The sequence below is a fragment of the Hirsutella rhossiliensis genome, assembly GCF_020360975.1.
Source record: "Hirsutella rhossiliensis strain HR02 chromosome Unknown scaffold00011, whole genome shotgun sequence".
NCBI lineage: Eukaryota > Fungi > Ascomycota > Sordariomycetes > Hypocreales > Ophiocordycipitaceae > Hirsutella > Hirsutella rhossiliensis.
In genome coordinates, this window is record NW_025408677.1 from 2531841 (window position 1) to 2549148 (window position 17308).

The following is a 17308-nucleotide window of genomic DNA, read 5'->3' on the forward strand; positions in this document are numbered from 1 at the left end:
ATCCCCCGTTCTTTGCAGAGCTTCTCGAACCAACGATAATTAGGCTGTCACCACCGCGGTGCGGATGGGTCATCTTCCCTCGCGGGACCCCCCTTTCCAGACCCTACCCTTGCAGCCTGTCTGGGTAGCCGGGAAGAGACGGCTAATCACTAACAAGGCACGGGGGAAAAAGAGACACGACCGATGATTGCTTGTTCGTGGCCCATTACCGTCGAATATCGAAACTCGCTCGCGAAGAATCTAGACTCGGGCGCACAGAGCTGCTGGAGCTCCTCCGTCGTCGGGCCCGTTGCTCTCCCGGGTCTGTGGGATGAAGCCCTGTGAACTTCGCAAAAATGTTGAGAATGTCCGTCAGGGAGATGACGCCGCTCAGCTTGCCCGAAAGACGTGCGCCCGCCAGGGCAGACGCCGAAACAGCCATTGACGGGACGGGGGACGGAGGCGCCGCCGTCGTGGCCGGCGCGCCGGTCACGTAACTCTGCGGGGCCAACAGAGGTGTCGCCGGGGCTGACGGCGACGGTGAAGCCGACTCCACAATCCACATGCGGTGTGATCTCGTCGCGACAAGCTTGGCGACGGTGTGCGCGAGTGTCGAGTAGGGGCCGACGTAGAAGACGGGAAAGGCATCTTGGCCCTGCTCCACGCCCCTCTCGTTCAATATGACGGAGATAAAATGCATGCACGTCCCGTTGAGCAATGGGGCCCGCGACGCCGTGGTTAGATGTCGAACATCCTTCGATGAGATGTTTCCAACCACGTTTTGGCCGTTATCTACCACTGCGATACTCGTCAGGCCCTCGTCGTTCATGAGCGTCAGAGCATCCGAAAGTGGAGCGTCGGAGCTATAGTCCTCGTCAGCACACCCGGCTTTCCCAGCTAGCTGGTCGGTCTGCACGGCAAGCGGGCCTACTTGACAGATATGATGTGCTGGGTTCCGATCCCCAAGTCACGCAGAGGGGCCGGATACAGTCGGTCGACGGCGGGAAAATTGATGCCCTCGTTCCAAAAGAAGTCGACCAGTCGCAGTTGGCTCAGGACACCTATCACGCCACCCGAGGGACTGGTGACCATCAGCCGGTGAATGCCACTGCCCAGAATCTCGATGGCTTGAGATAAGTTCCCGGTCGAAGTGACATTGATGAGAGGCTCTTGTCGGCAGAGTGGCTGGATTTCTCGAACCGAAATCGGCGTTCCATGCTGGGCCTTTGCCATGATGCCGTTGTATAGTTGAACTTGATCGCCATCCGGCCTAGACAGCCCGACAACAACCAGCAGGTAGGCGTTGAGGTCACTGTAGTCGAAAGTAGATACGGCATTGGGGGCTGTCATATCTTCTCGAACCAAAACGACGTTGGTGTTACTCTTGAGTAGTATCTGCGGATATGTATCGGCGCGTCAGCATTTGGCGGCATTTGATTGCTTGATTCACGCCTTACCTTGGTAGCTTCCTCGACGCTGCTGTCCATCTCGACCCACCAAACGTCGTCGGGAGAGACCATTTCCCCAATGGAAATGTCGCGCCATTCCCGACCCGTAAACTTGGGATTTACGTGTCTATTACCTGACGGAGGGTGGTTGAGGAGCTCCTGGACAGCGGCTTGAGTCAAGGACGGGTGGCGATGACGTGGAGAGGGGGGGACATTGCGCAGGTTCTCGGCGAAGCTCTGGCGATGAGCCATCTTGCTTATGCTGGATGTCGATGGCGTCCGCTGAGGAGCAGAGGCAGCGTGAGAGCTCATCGAGGAGCCCGGGGCGGCTTCCTTGTCTTTGGCGTCTCCGAGATCCCTCCTGCTGGCGGTTGTGGTAGCATCCATTGAGGGGCGGCTGGTGCTGGAGGCCGCCGCTGTGGGACCTCAGAAGCGTTGTACAGACACGCTCAAGCAGGCACTAGCGATCGGGTCGCAAGCAGTTAAATAAGGCCAAGGCTGCGAGTGGATGAAAGACGAGACGGTGTGCGCGCTCTCTCGAAAGGGGGCGTGGCAGCAAGGCTGCTGGATATGCAGACGTGGGTGTATAGACAAAAGTGTTGAGGGCGTGCGTGAGATGAGTCGCCAGCTGGATTTGCAAGGATCGGGATGAGAGTCAGATTCACCGCGAGCAGCCAGATCAGGACGAATGACTGCTTGGACGCTGCAGGGGCTTGACTCAGGAGTGGCGGGTGGTTCAGAGAACGAGGATGAGCAGGCGAGGTTGCTTGTGTCTGGGGCCGGGTGGTTGTGCGTACGGCAAGTGACGGTACACACAGAGGATGACAGGCGAGCTTCTCTTGGGATTTGATGCAAGGTGCTGATGGATGGAGATGGAGGTCACGGCCGTCCCTGGAGTTGGGTAGGTGTATAGAGCCAGCTTCGAGCTGAAGGTCTTTTGATGTCTGGCCAACGTCACACCCGCCAGATAAATGACCGAGCCGACCCCGCCATCCATGGCCGCTCAGGTGCAAGTTTGGTGGGCGAGCAGCGCGGGGCTCCAACGGGACCTTGGCTCATTAGGTAATCGGTGTTGCGGCATCTGGTCTGTAACTAACGTAATCCACCCCCTTCCCGGTCAGACCCCCTACTCGGTCAGAAAAAGTCTCCACGCGGCGACCCACACTTATGGCAAGACAAACCGAGCACTATGACGGCAACGGGAGACCAATCGGTTCCACGCGAAGAACGGGTCCTGCTCGCCGTCAGGGCCTATCAGCAGGGCCAATTCAAAAGTACCCGCAAGGCTGCGGCCGCATACGACGTCCCTCAATCGACAGTATCTGATCGACTGCGCGGTGTCATTCGCCGACGCGACGCTCAGATGAACAACCTGAAGTTGACGGCGACGGAAGAGACTGCCCTGGTACAATGGATCTTGTCGATGGACGAGCGAGGGATGCCGCCGACAGTGGCTTACACTCGTCGGATGGCCAACTTATTGCTTTCCGAGCGAGGCAAAGATCCTGTCGGGGAAAACTGGGTGCGGAAGTTTGTTGGCCGCCACGGCGAAATCAAGGCAAAGTACTCTCGCCGATACGACTACCAACGAGCCAAATGCGAAGACCCCCAAAAGATCCAAGGATGGTACGATCGAGTCGCGGCGACGAAACAGAAATGGGGGATTCTTGACGAGGATGTCTATAACTTTGATGAGACGGGGTTTCAAATGGGAGTCGCTGCAACGGCGAGAGTCCTTACCCGGTCTGACCGGCGAGGTCGGGCAGTACTCACGCAGCCTGGAAATCGAGAATGGGTTACTGTGATCGAGTCTATCAACTGCCAAGGTTGGGCTTTACCGGCGAAGGTTATCTTCCAGGGCAAGTTACACCAAGCAAGCTGGTACGAATCAGGAGTGCCCGATGACTGGCATATCGCCGTTAGTGAGAATGGCTGGACTTCCGACGACCTTGCTTTGAATTGGTTAAAGGAAGTCTTTGATCCGAATACACGGCGCCGTACGGTTGGTACGCATCGACTTCTTATTCTCGACGGGCACGGCAGTCACGTCACGCCGGAATTTGACAAGTACTGTACGGCCAATTCCATCGTAGTACTCCAAATGCCTGCACATTCCTCACATCTCTTGCAGCCTCTTGATGTCGGGTGCTTTTCGCCGTTGAAAACCATATACGGCCGAAAGGTTCAAGAGAAAATGCTCGCTGGGATCCATCATATCGACAAGCAGGACTTCCTTCCCATGTACTTAGACGCTCGCCGACAAGCACTTTCGCCGTCGAATATCCGAAGCGGATTTATGGCAACAGGCCTTTTTCCGTTTGACCCAAACAGAGTATTATCGCGGTTACAAGTTCAGGTTGACAAAGTCGGTAACGATCACGGCGACAAGAATACTCCAAGTCCCAACAAGAGCCTGGAAGCAGCCAAGACTCCGCATAACGTCAACCAGCTTACCACTCACGCCGAAAGGCTTCTTCAACGCCGGCCACAAATACAGACTCGCCAGTTTCACAAGCTATCAACCAGCTTATCAAAGGATGTCAAATGGCCATGCACAGCGCCGCCCTCCTTGCCGACGAAAACCGGCAACTTCGGTCAGAAAACCAGCGGCGAAAGCAGAGAAAGAACAGCGCCGTGAATACATTGGCGACGGCGGTACTCTATCGGTTGCAGAGGGCACGGTTAGGATAAAGCAACGGAGAGAAGAAGAAGAAGAGCGGGTTAAGCGACGGAGAGTGGAAGAAGAGGAGAGGACTAAGCGCCGGCGAGAGAAGGACGAGGAGCGGGCCAAGCGACGACAAGAAGGAGAAGAGCGGGCCGAGCGACGGCGACAAGAGAACGAGGAATGGTTCAAGCTACGGCGAGAAAAGGAAGAGGAGCGGGTCAAGAAACAGAGAGCAAAGGAAGATGAGCGGGCCAAGCGACGGCGGGAAGAAGGGAGCGGGACCAACGACTTATAGAAGAGCTGAGTGTCCCAAGACAGCGTGCACCACCACGGTGTAGTAAGTGCAGGTCTTTTGAACACACTGCCCGTACGTGTAATAGATAGTCCTAATCGAGTTACTTGTCTCTTGGAGTAAATATGTCGTGGTATTGTGCTCCGTTTGTCTCGCGTAAGGTGCGGGTCTAGTCGGTGGGGAATTTTTGACCGAGTAGGGGGTCTGACCGGGAAGGGGGTGGATTACGTTATCTGGTCTTAAGTTAATTACCTTATCATCCTTATGTAAGGTACGGGGGCACATTTGCCGTCACGTTGGGAGATTATGCCAATTGCCCTGGTCTGTCCCTTCTTGGTGAGCCGGCCGCCTGCATCCACACCGCACCCGCTTCGTCTTCTTGCCCATTCCCGCGATACACGCCTAGATAAGGTCCAGCGCACGTCTTTGCTGAGTCGCTCTCCTGCCCTCTCACTGCTACTGTTTTTCCCTTTGCCCAGCGACCGCAGACGCGCCGAGCACTCAACGCCAGTGGGTGGAGGCTCCCCCTCCCCCACTTTCTCTTGTCCACCAAAAAGTTCATCTTCGAATCTTATTAACTACTCCCATTCCTCCCTCACCTGTCACCACTGCCCGACTGGGTTGTCGAGTCCCTCCATCGCCCCCCAGCTATCCGAGCCCGTCTTTACCGCCTACACGCAGTCGAGCGAGCCGGCAGGCAGCCAAAAAAAGGACAGCCCGTTTGACTTAGGTTGCACGGCGCCAAGTCGCCTTGGAGCCGTCGCCATCATGTCTCTGCTCTCTGCCGACGTCCATGCCGAGCTGACGCAGCTCCTCCAAGCCCTGCAGTCCGCCGACAATGCCGTCCGCTCTCAGGCTGAAGAGCACCTCCAGAGCAACTGGACCAGCTCACGCCCAGAGGTCCTGTTGATGGGGCTCGCGGAGCAAATCCAGGGTGCTGGTGACAATGCTGTGCGTCTCTCCCAACGCCTCCTTCCTCGCCTTGCCACTTCCACGTTCCTCTACTGACAGAAAATTCTACGCATCGCGTTAGACTCGCTCCTTTGCCGCCCTTATATTTCGTCGCATCTCGTCAAAAACCCGCAAGATGGAGTCGGGCGAAAATGCCGACATGTTCTACTCCCTCTCCAAGGACCAAGCCGCCGTTATCCGCAACAAGCTTCTCGAGACCCTTGCTACTGAAGCTGACCGCACAGTCCGGAACAAAATTAGTGACGCCGTGGCCGAGGTTGCGCGCCAATATGTCGATAATAGTCAGTGGCTCTGAATCCCTCGCTCGACCTGCTTCGCCTACGATACTAACGTCCTCGACAGACGATGCCTGGCCAGAGCTTCTTGGGGCCCTCTTCCAGCTCAGCCAAGCGCCTGAGGCTGAAAAACGCCATAATGCTTTCCGCGTCTTCACAACGACCCCGAGTATCATTGAGAGGCAGCATGAGGAGGCAGTCCTTCAAGCATTCCAAAAAGGTTTCAAGGACGATGCCGTCATGGTACGGGTTTGGACTTCTCCATCATCCCCACGTGCAGCCCGCTGACTGTCTTGGACTAGGTTCGTCTTGCAGCCATGGAGGCCTTTGCTGCCTTCTTCCGAACCATCAGCAAGAAATCCCAGATGAAATACTATTCGCTGATTCCGGACCTGCTCAACGTCTTGCCTCCCATCAAAGAGTCCGAGGACTCTGAGGATCTGAGCAAAGCGCTTCTGGCTCTCATTGACCTTGCGGAATCCGCGCCCAAAATGTTCAAGCAACTGTTCCACAATTTGGTGCAGTTCAATATTTCCGTCATCCAAGACAAGGAGCTTGACAGTATTTGCAGGCAAAACGCCCTTGAACTAATGGCCACATTCGCCGACTATGCGCCCTCAATGTGCAGAAAAGACGTCTCCTACACGACTGATATGATCACTCAGTGTCTGAGTTTGATGACCGACTTGGGCGAAGACGATGACGATGCCACCGAGTGGCTGGCCTCGGACGACGTGAGTAACGGCCGAATCTGCATATCAAAACGTCCGCTAATCGGCCCTCGACAGTTGGACCAAGACGAAAGCGACCAGTATCATGTGGCCGGTGAGCAGACCATGGATCGCCTGGCCAACAAGCTTGGCGGCCAGACCATCCTGGCGCCAACGTTCAACTGGCTGCCCCGAATGACAAACTCCATGGCTTGGAGGGATCGCCACGCGGCTCTGATGGCCATATCGGCCATTTCAGAGGGATGCCGTGATCTAATGATCGGTGAGCTCAGCCAGGTGCTCGACCTGGTCATTCCGGCTCTGCAGGATCCGCACCCCCGGGTGCGCTGGGCTGGGTGCAACGCTCTGGGCCAGATGAGCACAGACTTTGCCCCCAAGATGCAGAGTGACTTCTACGACAGGGTGCTGAATGCCATTATACCCGTCCTCAGCTCCCCCGAAGCGCGTGTCAAGTCTCACGCTGCGGCGGCACTGGTCAACTTTTGCGAAGAGGCAGAGAAGTCTGTCCTGGAACCCTACCTGGATGACCTTTTGTCCCAGCTCTTTCAGTTGCTGCAGAGCGACAAGCGCTTTGTGCAGGAGCAAGCTTTGTCTACCATTGCAACCATTGCCGATGCAGCCGAGGCGGCTTTCTCCAAGTACTACGACACTTTGATGCCCCTGCTCGTCAATGTACTGCAGAACCAGAACGAAAAGGAGTATCGGCTCTTGCGTGCCAAGGCCATGGAGTGTGCCACTCTCATTGCCCTGGCCGTCGGGCGTGAACGACTCGGTGGCGACGCCATGACGCTGGTCAATCTTCTCGCCAACATACAGACCAGCATTGTCGATTCCGACGACCCGCAAGCGCAATATCTGATGCACTGCTGGGGTCGAATGTGCCGCGTGCTTGGCTCCGACTTTATGCCATTTTTGGCCGACGTCATGCCGCCCGTTCTCGAGCTCGCCGGGGCCAAGGCCGATATACAGCTGCTGGAAGACGATGAGCAGGCTGAGCAAATGAGCGGCGAGGACGGCTGGGAATTCGTTCCTCTCAAAGGCAAGATGATTGGTATCCGGACGAGCACCATGGACGACAAGCATATGGCCATTGAGCTCTTGATCGTCTACGCCCAGGTCCTCGAGGCCGAGTTTGCCCCTTACGTGGCCAACATCATGGAGAAGATTGCCCTGCCCGGTCTTGCCTTCTTCTTCCACGATCCTGTGCGCTACATCTCGGCGAAGCTTGTGCCCCACCTTCTGAGCTCGTACAAGAAGGCTTACGGCTGCCCCTCCAACGAACTCGCGGGCCTCTGGAACGCGACGGCAGACAAGCTCTTGGAAGTGCTGACGGCCGAGCCTTCCATTGAAACGCTGGCTGAAATGTACCAGTGCTTCTACGAGTCTATGCAGGTTGTTGGCAGAGATTGCCTCAGTCCTGAGCACATGACACGGTTCATCGACTCTGTTCATTCTGCCCTGGAGGACTACAAAGACCGAGTCGCCCAGCGAGCCGAGGACAAGGAAGGTGCAACGGCCGACGACGTGGAAGACGAAGCTGAGGAGACGCTCCTTGCCATTGAGGACGACCAGACCCTTTTGTCTGACATGAACAAGGCATTTCATTCCATTTTCAAGCACCATGGTGCAACCTTTTTGCCGGCTTGGGAGCGGCTGATGACGACGTACGAAGGGTTTCTGAGATCTCCAGACTCCACACAGCGGCAGTGGGGTTTGTGCATCATTGACGATGTGCTCGAGTATTGCGGGCCAGATAGTTTTCGTTACGCCAACTACATCTCGCAGCCTCTGGTTGACGGCTGCAGGGATTCGTCACCAGCCATTCGGCAAGCCGCAGCATACGGGATCGGCGTCGTGGCTCATCGCGGCGGCGCGTCGTGGTCGCAGTTCCTTGGAGGGGCGGTGCCGTTTCTTTTCCAGGTGACGCAGGTACCCGATGCGAGGAACGAGGAGAACGCCTACGCGACCGAGAACGCATGTGCTGCCCTTGCCAAGATCCTACACTACAACCCGGGCAGTGTTGCAGACGTACAAACCGTGACTTCGCAGTGGCTAGACACTTTGCCGGTGACGAACGATGAAGAGGCAGCGCCCTATGCATATGCGTACTTGGCCGAGCTGATTGACCAGTAAGTGGGCCGCACCCGGGGGAACATGGAGAAAGACGGTGGCTAACGCACTCCCAACAGACGACATCCGGTGGTCATGGGCCAGGCCAGCAAGTTGTTTGTGTTTATTGCACAGGCGCTCGAGGCTGAGACGCTGCAAGGGCAGACAGCCAGCCGGGTGGTGGCGGCTACGAACACGCTGCTTACAACAGCCAACGTCGACCCGATGCCTTTACTCCAGCAATTTTCGCAAGACTCGCAGCGAACGATTATGGGATATTTCAGCTAGGAGCTGACCTTGTCCCAACAGACTTGACGGGGCATTCTCTTCTCTTCTTTCCCTCTGGAGAGCCCCTAGCTGGGGGCATCCGGCGCACGGGCATAGAGAGAGTTTGAGAGGAGGGTCGAGGACAGGAGAGATGGATTTTGCGCTGCACACCAATGATACCAATTCGAGCTCAGGGTGCAACGGCGCTTCGTCGTGCTGCTTGACAGCCATAGACCCTCGAGGGTTGGCGGCGAGGTTGGGCAATGCCATGCGCGAGAAATGATTTCTAGAGTGCCAACGTGCGGCATTGGAGCCTAAAAATGGAACGACTCGCGGTCTCGCACCGACAGGACTGGCATGTGGGTGAATATGTAGACGACAGGAACAAGGCAGGCAATCGCCTGGTGATGAAGCAAGGGACATGAGTTGACAAAGGGGAAAGGCCATGATGTACTTCGTACGCAAGGCTTGTATTAGCTAGCTACCGTATGTGGCTAGCCATGGCTTTGGTGCCTAAGTAGGCTCCCTCCCATTGAATACAATGACCTGCACTACAACCTAAATACCTATCTATGCCACATAGCCAGGCAGGACAGTACAAGTGGCGAGGACGGCTGCAGAGGAACGACAAGCTGTAGCACAGATGACGGGTGCAAAGCAAGGCAGTTGACAAAGGGGCGGAACAGCGGCATGTGTGCCCCGGTATAATAAGGCAGGCAGGCAGGCAGGCAGGTAGACAGTAATAATAAAGGCATATTAGTGATTACCTACCTACTGTATTACCTATTCTGATGTAAGGAGAGACGAGGCTAGAGACAGGTTTACCAGAGCATGACGCCACATGTGCGCTAACTCGGCAGCGCGGCACCAGATGGTCCGGACTGCATCAAGAATGGAAAGGACAGGTGGCTCTGACTACCGAGCAAGTAGGTAAAGAAGTAAAGGAAGGTAATGACTAGTTGATGCCCCTGACAAGCGAGGACGGCGGAGGGATGGCAAACGGAGAGATGGTAAATGGCTTTGGTTCTTGCCGCACTCGTTGACGCCCTTTTCATTCTTTATTTCTCCTCACTTGCCCTTCTCTTGGGTCCCAAGCCGGTAGGAACTGTTCTACCAGAGGAGACGTTCACTCACGTCCATGGGAGGCGGCAATGGATAACCTACCTAGGTAGGTAGTTACCTAGTATAATTACGGTAGGTATAGGTAAGCGGCCACGACAATTGTCCCGCTAGGAGAATAGGAGAAGTTCTCGGTACAAAGAGGTACTCACTTACCTGGACGTGATACGAGCATGCACGGAGCGAGTGCCCCGCCAGCACCTTCTGCTCGAACGCAAAAGCAAAGGGCCCAGCAGCAGTCAGTCACCTGCTTCACCCCTTGCTACGGGTCTGGTTTGTGGTTTGTCAGCGACCTGGAAATACCGTATGTAATTACTCTTCGTACAGAATTTCGTCAAAATGCCATATGGGCTGGCTGGGTCCGTCTCCAACGACGGTTCAACAGTCACAGTCCGGGCCGCGACACGTCGTCTTCACCTCGGCGCCGAATCGAAATGCCTGCCTTACCGCACCATGCCGCAAGCAGGGCACCTGCAAGCATCCCCAGTACCGCTCGCTGCAGCTCAAGACAAGGGTGTCTGTGCAGCGCCTTGTGTAGTTGAGTGGCTTGGAAATACCCAGCAAGCACATGCACTCTGTTCCGACTAGTCACAACTTTGTGCATTCTGAGTCACAACGCCCGACATTTGCTGCAAGTGCTTTGTCTGTGCTGCCCGAAACAATAGGCCTTCTTTTCGGGAGGTGTCCCAAGATGCAAGCTGGTCCCTCGAGGCTCATGGCGAACACGTTGCCCGGCAGGGGAATGCGGTTGCAGGCATCTGACACTTGCTCTACATGATGCACTGCTGCTGCTCTAAAAACGATGAGCCTTCCACTCGAATGACAGATGAGCAACCGCATACTACCTACCCATGTACGGGCCTGCAACGAACCTGTCACCTCAGGAACAGCTTCCGGCATTCTTGTTGCTGCCGTCGCCGTCGCCGCGCCCTTGACCTGGTCGTAGTGATCTCCGCCGCTCGGGTCAGCCCTCGGGAGAAAAGAGGATTGTCGCTCAATTACTCTTCGTCCTGTTCCACACCCGGTAACCTGCCCAGCCTTGGTGCCCGGTCACATCTGATGGGATGGCAGCGTGCGTGCTGGTTAGAGCACGGGGACAGCCAGGTCCAACGAGAATTTAGTCTTCGTATCGGAGCCCTGTCTCTCCTCTTGCCTTCTTGTCGCCTCTTTTCCCTCGCGATGCGTGACGTCTGCTCCTCACCATTAAGCCAGGTACAAGGTCCATCCTCAGCGGCATGGCATCGGGTTACAGCGGGACCGTGGTAAGTTACATATGCACACAGCCCGTCAGGTCCCTGAATCGAGACTTTTCCCTACTACTAACTAGCACTTCGCTGGCCACTTGCCAATGAGCGAGCGGGCTATCGAGCAGATACCTCAAGCATGTGCAAATCAACTGGCCTGCGGGTATATACACGAACCTAAAAGTACCGACACCGTGGTTGCCTATATAGTGACGTCTACTCGGTGGACTACAAAGATCCTACACCGGTGCTGTGTTAAGGACTCAGCGGGCAAGAAGGTCTTTGCATTGAGCCTGTAATAATTAGCAGGGGTCCGAAAATCATTTTCTCCGCCCTGTCTCAAGTGGATATGCAACAACAAGCTTTTAAAAACGGCCCGAGAGTCGACTTGGGCAAACATGCTGTTCTGTTTGAACAGTACAGTACATGCAAATCCGGCAATGCTGGGCGATGGAGTACAAACATGCGAGAAACTCTACCCGAGAGTACCTTCAGGGTTATGCTCAAATTTAACCCCCTATAAGAGGGCTTGCGCTAGTAAGTTGTCTCTTGTGTGGCATTTTGCTTGGCCCCGGTTGGTGAAGGTCTCATAATCGCCAATTGTAAAGCGTATGGGCGTAGAGATTCCATGCTGCCAAGTAGGGTTCGACCAGTTGTCAAGGCCTACTGCTTCTCGTCGGTATCCGAATGGACTCTCCGCTGGGTACAATTGCCAAGCGCCTTGATCAGGATTTTGCTCGACGCCTCTTTGCAGCGTAGCATTACCACCCGAAACAAACCCCGCCTCCACCCCCCATGTCAAGTGGAAAACAAGAGAAGAGAAAAAAGCAGAACGAAGAAGTGAGGGGGAGAAAAGCTTTGAATGTACAGTCGAGTAAAGCGTCCGAGGCTTTTGGTTGAACGGCTAGAGAATGGTATTGCTCTATTTACTTCTATGTACATGTTTTGTACGGCCTTGGTACAAGATGCGCACCTGCACAGTAGTGTCGGTAGGAAAGGAAGGCAGGCGCACCGGGGAGGGTGTTGAAGCAGGTAGGTGTGTAAGTTATACCTTAGCGTGCCCGTCTCTTGAGGGGGGGCAAAGCGCCAAGTACCGCATCTAACCCTGTTCTTCGTGCTGGATACCAGCCCACTGCCGCAACAGCTGGCTCGATTCAAGGGTACTTCTTTTACGGGACAAGTTAGTGCTGTACGTGCCGGAGAGCAGCAGCGGAGAAGGCTCCGTTTTCTTAATTCCCCCTCCCCACAGAACGGCATTCTCTCCCCTACCTTGTCATCTTTCCATGCTACAGTATCCTATCCTCCCACCTCAGACGCTGCTCGTACCTGGTAGATGCACAGGCGCAAACCGCATTCGAATCCCCTCCCCCCGGGGTCGTCGTCGCTGCTTTTGTCATCGACCAGTCACACGCGTACCGGACAGTCTACTTAAACGCCATCAGGCGAACATCTCATTCAACGGCCGCCGCCATTTCTCCCGCTGCCACGCTCCCAACGTCGAGCCGCCGCGGCACTGCCAGCGCCCTCCCCCCTCCTCCCTTTCGCCGCCCTCGCCACCCGCAAGCCGGCCGATATCATCAAGTCTGTGCCGCTGCCGCACTCGCGTGTCGCGACGAAACCGCCTATAAACCGCCATCGATGACAGAGATTTGTTTTTTTGCCGCCAGCCGCTTCGTCAACCCGTCCGGACTGGCCCCGTTCCCCCGAGACTAGATCCGCACCAAACGTCCGCACCTCCTCGCCCCCCAGAAACGCTCTCCGCGCCCGCTGCGCCTGAAAATACAGCAGCCGCGCACCCGACGTCCGAGACGACTCAAGTACGAGGCCCGCCCGCTGAGTCGGAGCGGCCTTGCTTTGCTCCTCCACTGCCGGCCTCGCAGACGTCTGGATCATAGCACTCCAGCCAGATGCTGCCGCCATGGATGGCTTCTACACAAACCAGCAGCTCCCTCCCCAAGAGCTGCACCGCCAACTCTCCCAGCAGCGGCAGCAGCAGCAGCAGCAGCAGCAACAACAGGAACAACAACAGCAGCAGCAGCAGCAGCAGCAACAACAACACCGCCACCTTCAGCAGCAGCAGCATCAACAAAACCACCGATTGCAAATGCAGCAGCGGCAGCAGCGACAGCAGCAATCGCAGCAACACCAGCAATCGACCTCGCAGTCACTGAACATGTCTGCCCAGCTTCCACTCCAGCCACAGTCCGCCATGTCCCAGGCCATGCCAGATCGGCCCATGATCACTGGCGATCCACTCGAAGACATCCTCCGCAACAGCCAGAGCGATGTGCAGCGCCGGAGGAGCATGTCGCACGCCTATCGCAACTCGGTAACGCAAGCGCAGAGCCCGAGGCGAATGTCCTCTATCGGCGGCGCGGGAGACTTCATGTCGTTTGGATCTGGCAACGACGACCTCGGAAACTATCAGTTTGACCAGTCCATGGACGCAGGCATGCCCAACCTCAACACCAACCTCAACATGGCAGACCAGATGGGCAATTTCATGGCAGAGCCGGCTGATTATTCAGCCATCTCCCCGGATCTGATGGGCTCCATGATCCCGGCCTCATTCGCCAATATGGGCATGGGGTCCATGGCCAATGACTCCTCGGCAATGAACCTGTTTCCCACGACCGGTGCATCTGGCGCAGGACGCGGATCATCCACCAGCCAGCTGGGTAACGAATTCGGCCCAAACCAGATGTCATCTATCGGCGCCGACTTCTCCCTGGGCATCAGTTCGGAAAGTGACTCCATGGACGCCACGCCGAGCGCTGTCCAAGGTAGCGTGGCAGCCACCGATGACCGTGACGACGACATGATGAATATGCCGGCATCTCAATTCAGCTCCATAGGATCCACGCCAAACCCTCCTGCGACCAGCATGAACCTTGATCCCAACGTGGGCAATTTCAACCGGAGCATGCCGCCCTCGCTTTCGCGCCACGTCTCTTCGTCTGGTTCTTTCATTTCTCCTCAGCAGGCAAGCTCGTCAGCCAGCGCAGCTCCGGCCAGCGCAGCTTCTGAAACGACCACCCCGACCCCTGCACCGACTCCGCGCGAGCCCAAGGAGAAGACAATTTATTCCAAGAGCGGTTTCGACATGCTCAAGGCCTTGTGGCTGGTTGCTACACGCAAGGACCCCAAAATCCACCTTGGAGCCGTCGACATGTCGTGCGCCTTCGTGGTTTGCGACGTCACAATGAACGACTGCCCCATCATCTATGTCTCTGACAACTTTCAAAATCTTACGGGCTATAATCGCCACGAGATTGTCGGCCAAAACTGTCGGTTCCTACAGGCCCCGGACGGGAAGGTCGAGGCTGGCTCGAAGCGGGAGTTTGTCGACGACGGAGCCGTGTACAACCTCAAGAAGATGATTCATGGAGGGGAAGAAGTCCAGCAAAGCCTCATCAACTACCGAAAAGGGGGCAAGCCGTTTCTCAATCTCCTGACCATGATTCCCATACCGTGGGACACAGATGACATCAGATACTTCATCGGGTTCCAGATCGATCTCGTGGAATGCCCCGACGCCATCTCTGGTCAAGAAATGGGCGGCGTCACGGTCAACTACAAGCACAACGACATTGGCCAATATATCTGGACCCCTCCTTCTACCACCCAGTGGGAACCCGAGAACGGTCAGACGCTTGGCGTCGACGACGTATCCACCTTGCTGCAGCAGTTCAACCCCAAAGGCTTAGTATCGGACTGGCATAAGCAATCATGGGACAAAATGCTGTTGGAAAACACGGATGACGTCGTCCATGTGCTCTCTTTGAAAGGCCTTTTCCTCTACCTTTCGCCTTCGTGCAAGCGAGTGCTCGAATACGACGCTGCGGACCTTGTCGGCAACTCGCTTTCTTCTGTCTGCCATCCCTCCGACATTGTGCCCGTCACCCGAGAGCTGAAGGATGCCACAGCCGGCAATCAGGTGAACATAGTCTTCAGAATACGCCGAAAGCAGAGCGGGTATACTTGGTTCGAAAGCCACGGGTCCCTCTTTGTCGAGCAAGGCAAGGGTCGCAAGTGCATTATTCTGGTCGGGCGCAAACGACCCGTCTTCGCACTCAGCAGGCAGAGCCTGGAGACGACGGGCGGGATTGGCGATAGCGAACTCTGGACCAAGCTGTCCACCTCCGGAATGTTCCTTTTTGTCTCTTCCAATGTTCGGTCACTCCTCGATCTCCAGCCGGAGTCTCTTGTTGGCACAAGTATCCAGGAACTGATGCGGAAAGAGTCACGAAACGAGTTTGGCAGATCAATCGAGAAGGCTAGGAGGGGCAAGATTGTCTCGTGCAAGCATGAAGTCCAGAACCGACGAGGTCAAGGGTTGCAGGCACAAACGTTCCTCTACCCTGGCGACGCCGCAGAAGGACAGAAACCGTCGTTTTTGCTCGCCCAGACGAAGCTTCTCAAGGCCTCGTCGCGTAGCATTGCCCCTGCGAGCACGACGGGGTCTACGGCTGCGACGCCCAGATCCAGCCCGCAAACGCCCGGCCCCCAACATGTTTCGCAACCTACAGGAGGTGCTTTGCTTCCAGAGACGCAGGACGCAGCTCTGGCCTCGGACGACAACGTCTTTGACGAACTTCGAACGACAAAGTGCTCCAGCTGGCAGTTTGAGTTAAGACAAATGGAGAAGGTCAACCGAATTCTTGCCGAAGAACTCGGGGGGCTCCTGTCCAACAAGAAGAAAAGGAAGCGTAGAAAAGGCGTTGGCAATTTGGTCAGGGACTGTGCCAATTGTCACACGCGAAACACACCCGAGTGGCGGAGGGGACCCAGTGGCCAGAGGGATCTCTGCAATAGCTGCGGTCTTCGCTGGGCTAAACAAGTGAGAGATCCGTGAAACAGTGACGCGCAGGTGATGGTCAGTCGGACTGACATTGGGACCCTAGACTGGCCGCGTGTCACCCCGCAATTCGTCGAGGGGAGGAGGCAACAACGGGAACGGCGATTCTCAGAGCAAGAAGTCCGCATCGCCGATACCCTCTTCCCCCCTGCATAAAGAGCTCCCTTCCGAGACGCCAAAACCTCATGTGGCCGGCGTAACTACCGGCTCAGGGTCGAGCGTCGAAGGCGACGGTGCCATCAACCCCGCCCAGCTCACAAGCCAGATGATGAGCGGCGCGATGTCCGCCACTGGCCAGAAGCCGCCCTCGGCGATGCCGCCACCCAGTCAGCCGTCGCTCTCGGGTGGGGTGCCCGGCTCGTCCATGACATCTATCCGGGAAGAGCGCGAGAACAGCCAACCCTAAGGGGCCTACCTGCCCCCGACGCTCTCCGTTGTTTGCCCAATTATGAAAGTTGCGCAACTGTGGGACGTTCTTGTTTGCTTCCGTTGGTTGTCGAAAACGTGGCATTTATTGCAATATACCCGCCAGTTCACGCCGTTTATCGAGTTTCTGCGGCTCCAAGGGATCGGTGCCCCAAGAAAACTGCTTTCCCCCTTCCGTCATCGCGGGGATTTCCTTTCCTGGGCTCACGCCGTTGCACTCTACATTCACGGCTCATGATGGGTCCGGGTTGGAGTGTTCGTTTTGACCCCGAACGTCTTGGAGCCGATTTGGCACGGGAGGGAGACTCGGTTGGGACTGGAGACTAGACACGATAGTGCATCACATACACGAGGCGTTGGTGGCGAAGACTATTGCGATTTTGGATCTACCGATCGATGCCCATCTCAACGCCAGTTATATCTCCCCCGCGGCGTCAGAGTCTGCTGTGCGCCGGGCCGTCTTCTAAAGTAAGCTGCCGAAATAGATTATAGCGAGAATCCTACAAAGGTTGGGCGGCGAGTCTTGATAGCATGACAACGCAGCTTCGTGTCGCGGCGACTGGGGGAGAGAGGAGCGGTCAGAGATATTAAACTTGATGCTCGGCACGGGAGAGCGCCGCCAAGCAACACGCAACACGCACACATGGGAGTAACGGCCAAGGCCAAGCAAGGAGTGCAATATATGCGGCGTTTCTGTTGGCAGTCTACGTACGAGGTTGAAACATGATGCCCGATCTTGGCTGGCGATGTCGGGGTGCAGACGGGCTCCGAGTTTGACAAGAAGATGCTTTATTGGGGTTGAAGAGACGTAACAACGACTGTTGGTTCTCGCTATATTGTCCAGAGATGGACTTGGTGATTTGCGAAAGATGAAGTTGAGAAACGACACCGACTGTCTCTTCCCTCGCCTGTCGTTGGCTCAA

The 17308-nt window shown here is 56.1% G+C and overlaps 4 protein-coding genes across 4 annotated transcripts; 3 read left to right on the forward strand and 1 right to left on the reverse strand.

The window, feature by feature from the left end:
- Positions 1–205: 205 nt before the first annotated feature.
- On the reverse strand, positions 206–1814 carry HRG_09123 (CBS domain-containing protein; the record flags this gene model as incomplete). The annotated part of the gene is made up of 4 exons (XM_044867594.1): positions 206–478; positions 536–842; positions 911–1374; positions 1437–1814. 4 exons carry the CDS (start codon positions 1812–1814, stop codon positions 206–208), a joined length of 1422 nt encoding a protein of 473 aa, XP_044717615.1.
- An 802-nt stretch (positions 1815–2616) lies between these two features.
- HRG_09124 (tc5 transposase DNA-binding domain-containing protein) lies at positions 2617–3566 on the forward strand (the record flags this gene model as incomplete). The annotated part of the gene is made up of 4 exons (XM_044867595.1): positions 2617–3159; positions 3205–3389; positions 3471–3499; positions 3559–3566. The coding sequence occupies 4 exons, from the start codon at positions 2617–2619 to the stop codon at positions 3564–3566; spliced, it is 765 nt and encodes a 254-aa protein (XP_044717616.1).
- Positions 3567–5152: 1586 nt separating this feature from the next.
- Positions 5153–8759, forward strand: HRG_09125 (HEAT-like repeat domain-containing protein; the record flags this gene model as incomplete). The annotated part of the gene is made up of 6 exons (XM_044867596.1): positions 5153–5335; positions 5418–5637; positions 5699–5874; positions 5934–6365; positions 6420–8491; positions 8552–8759. 6 exons carry the CDS (start codon positions 5153–5155, stop codon positions 8757–8759), a joined length of 3291 nt encoding a protein of 1096 aa, XP_044717617.1.
- Positions 8760–13019: 4260 nt separating this feature from the next.
- Positions 13020–16365, forward strand: HRG_09126 (PAS domain-containing protein; the record flags this gene model as incomplete). Its single annotated transcript, XM_044867597.1, has 2 exons — positions 13020–15941; positions 16006–16365. The coding sequence occupies 2 exons, from the start codon at positions 13020–13022 to the stop codon at positions 16363–16365; spliced, it is 3282 nt and encodes a 1093-aa protein (XP_044717618.1).
- Positions 16366–17308: the final 943 nt, after the last annotated feature.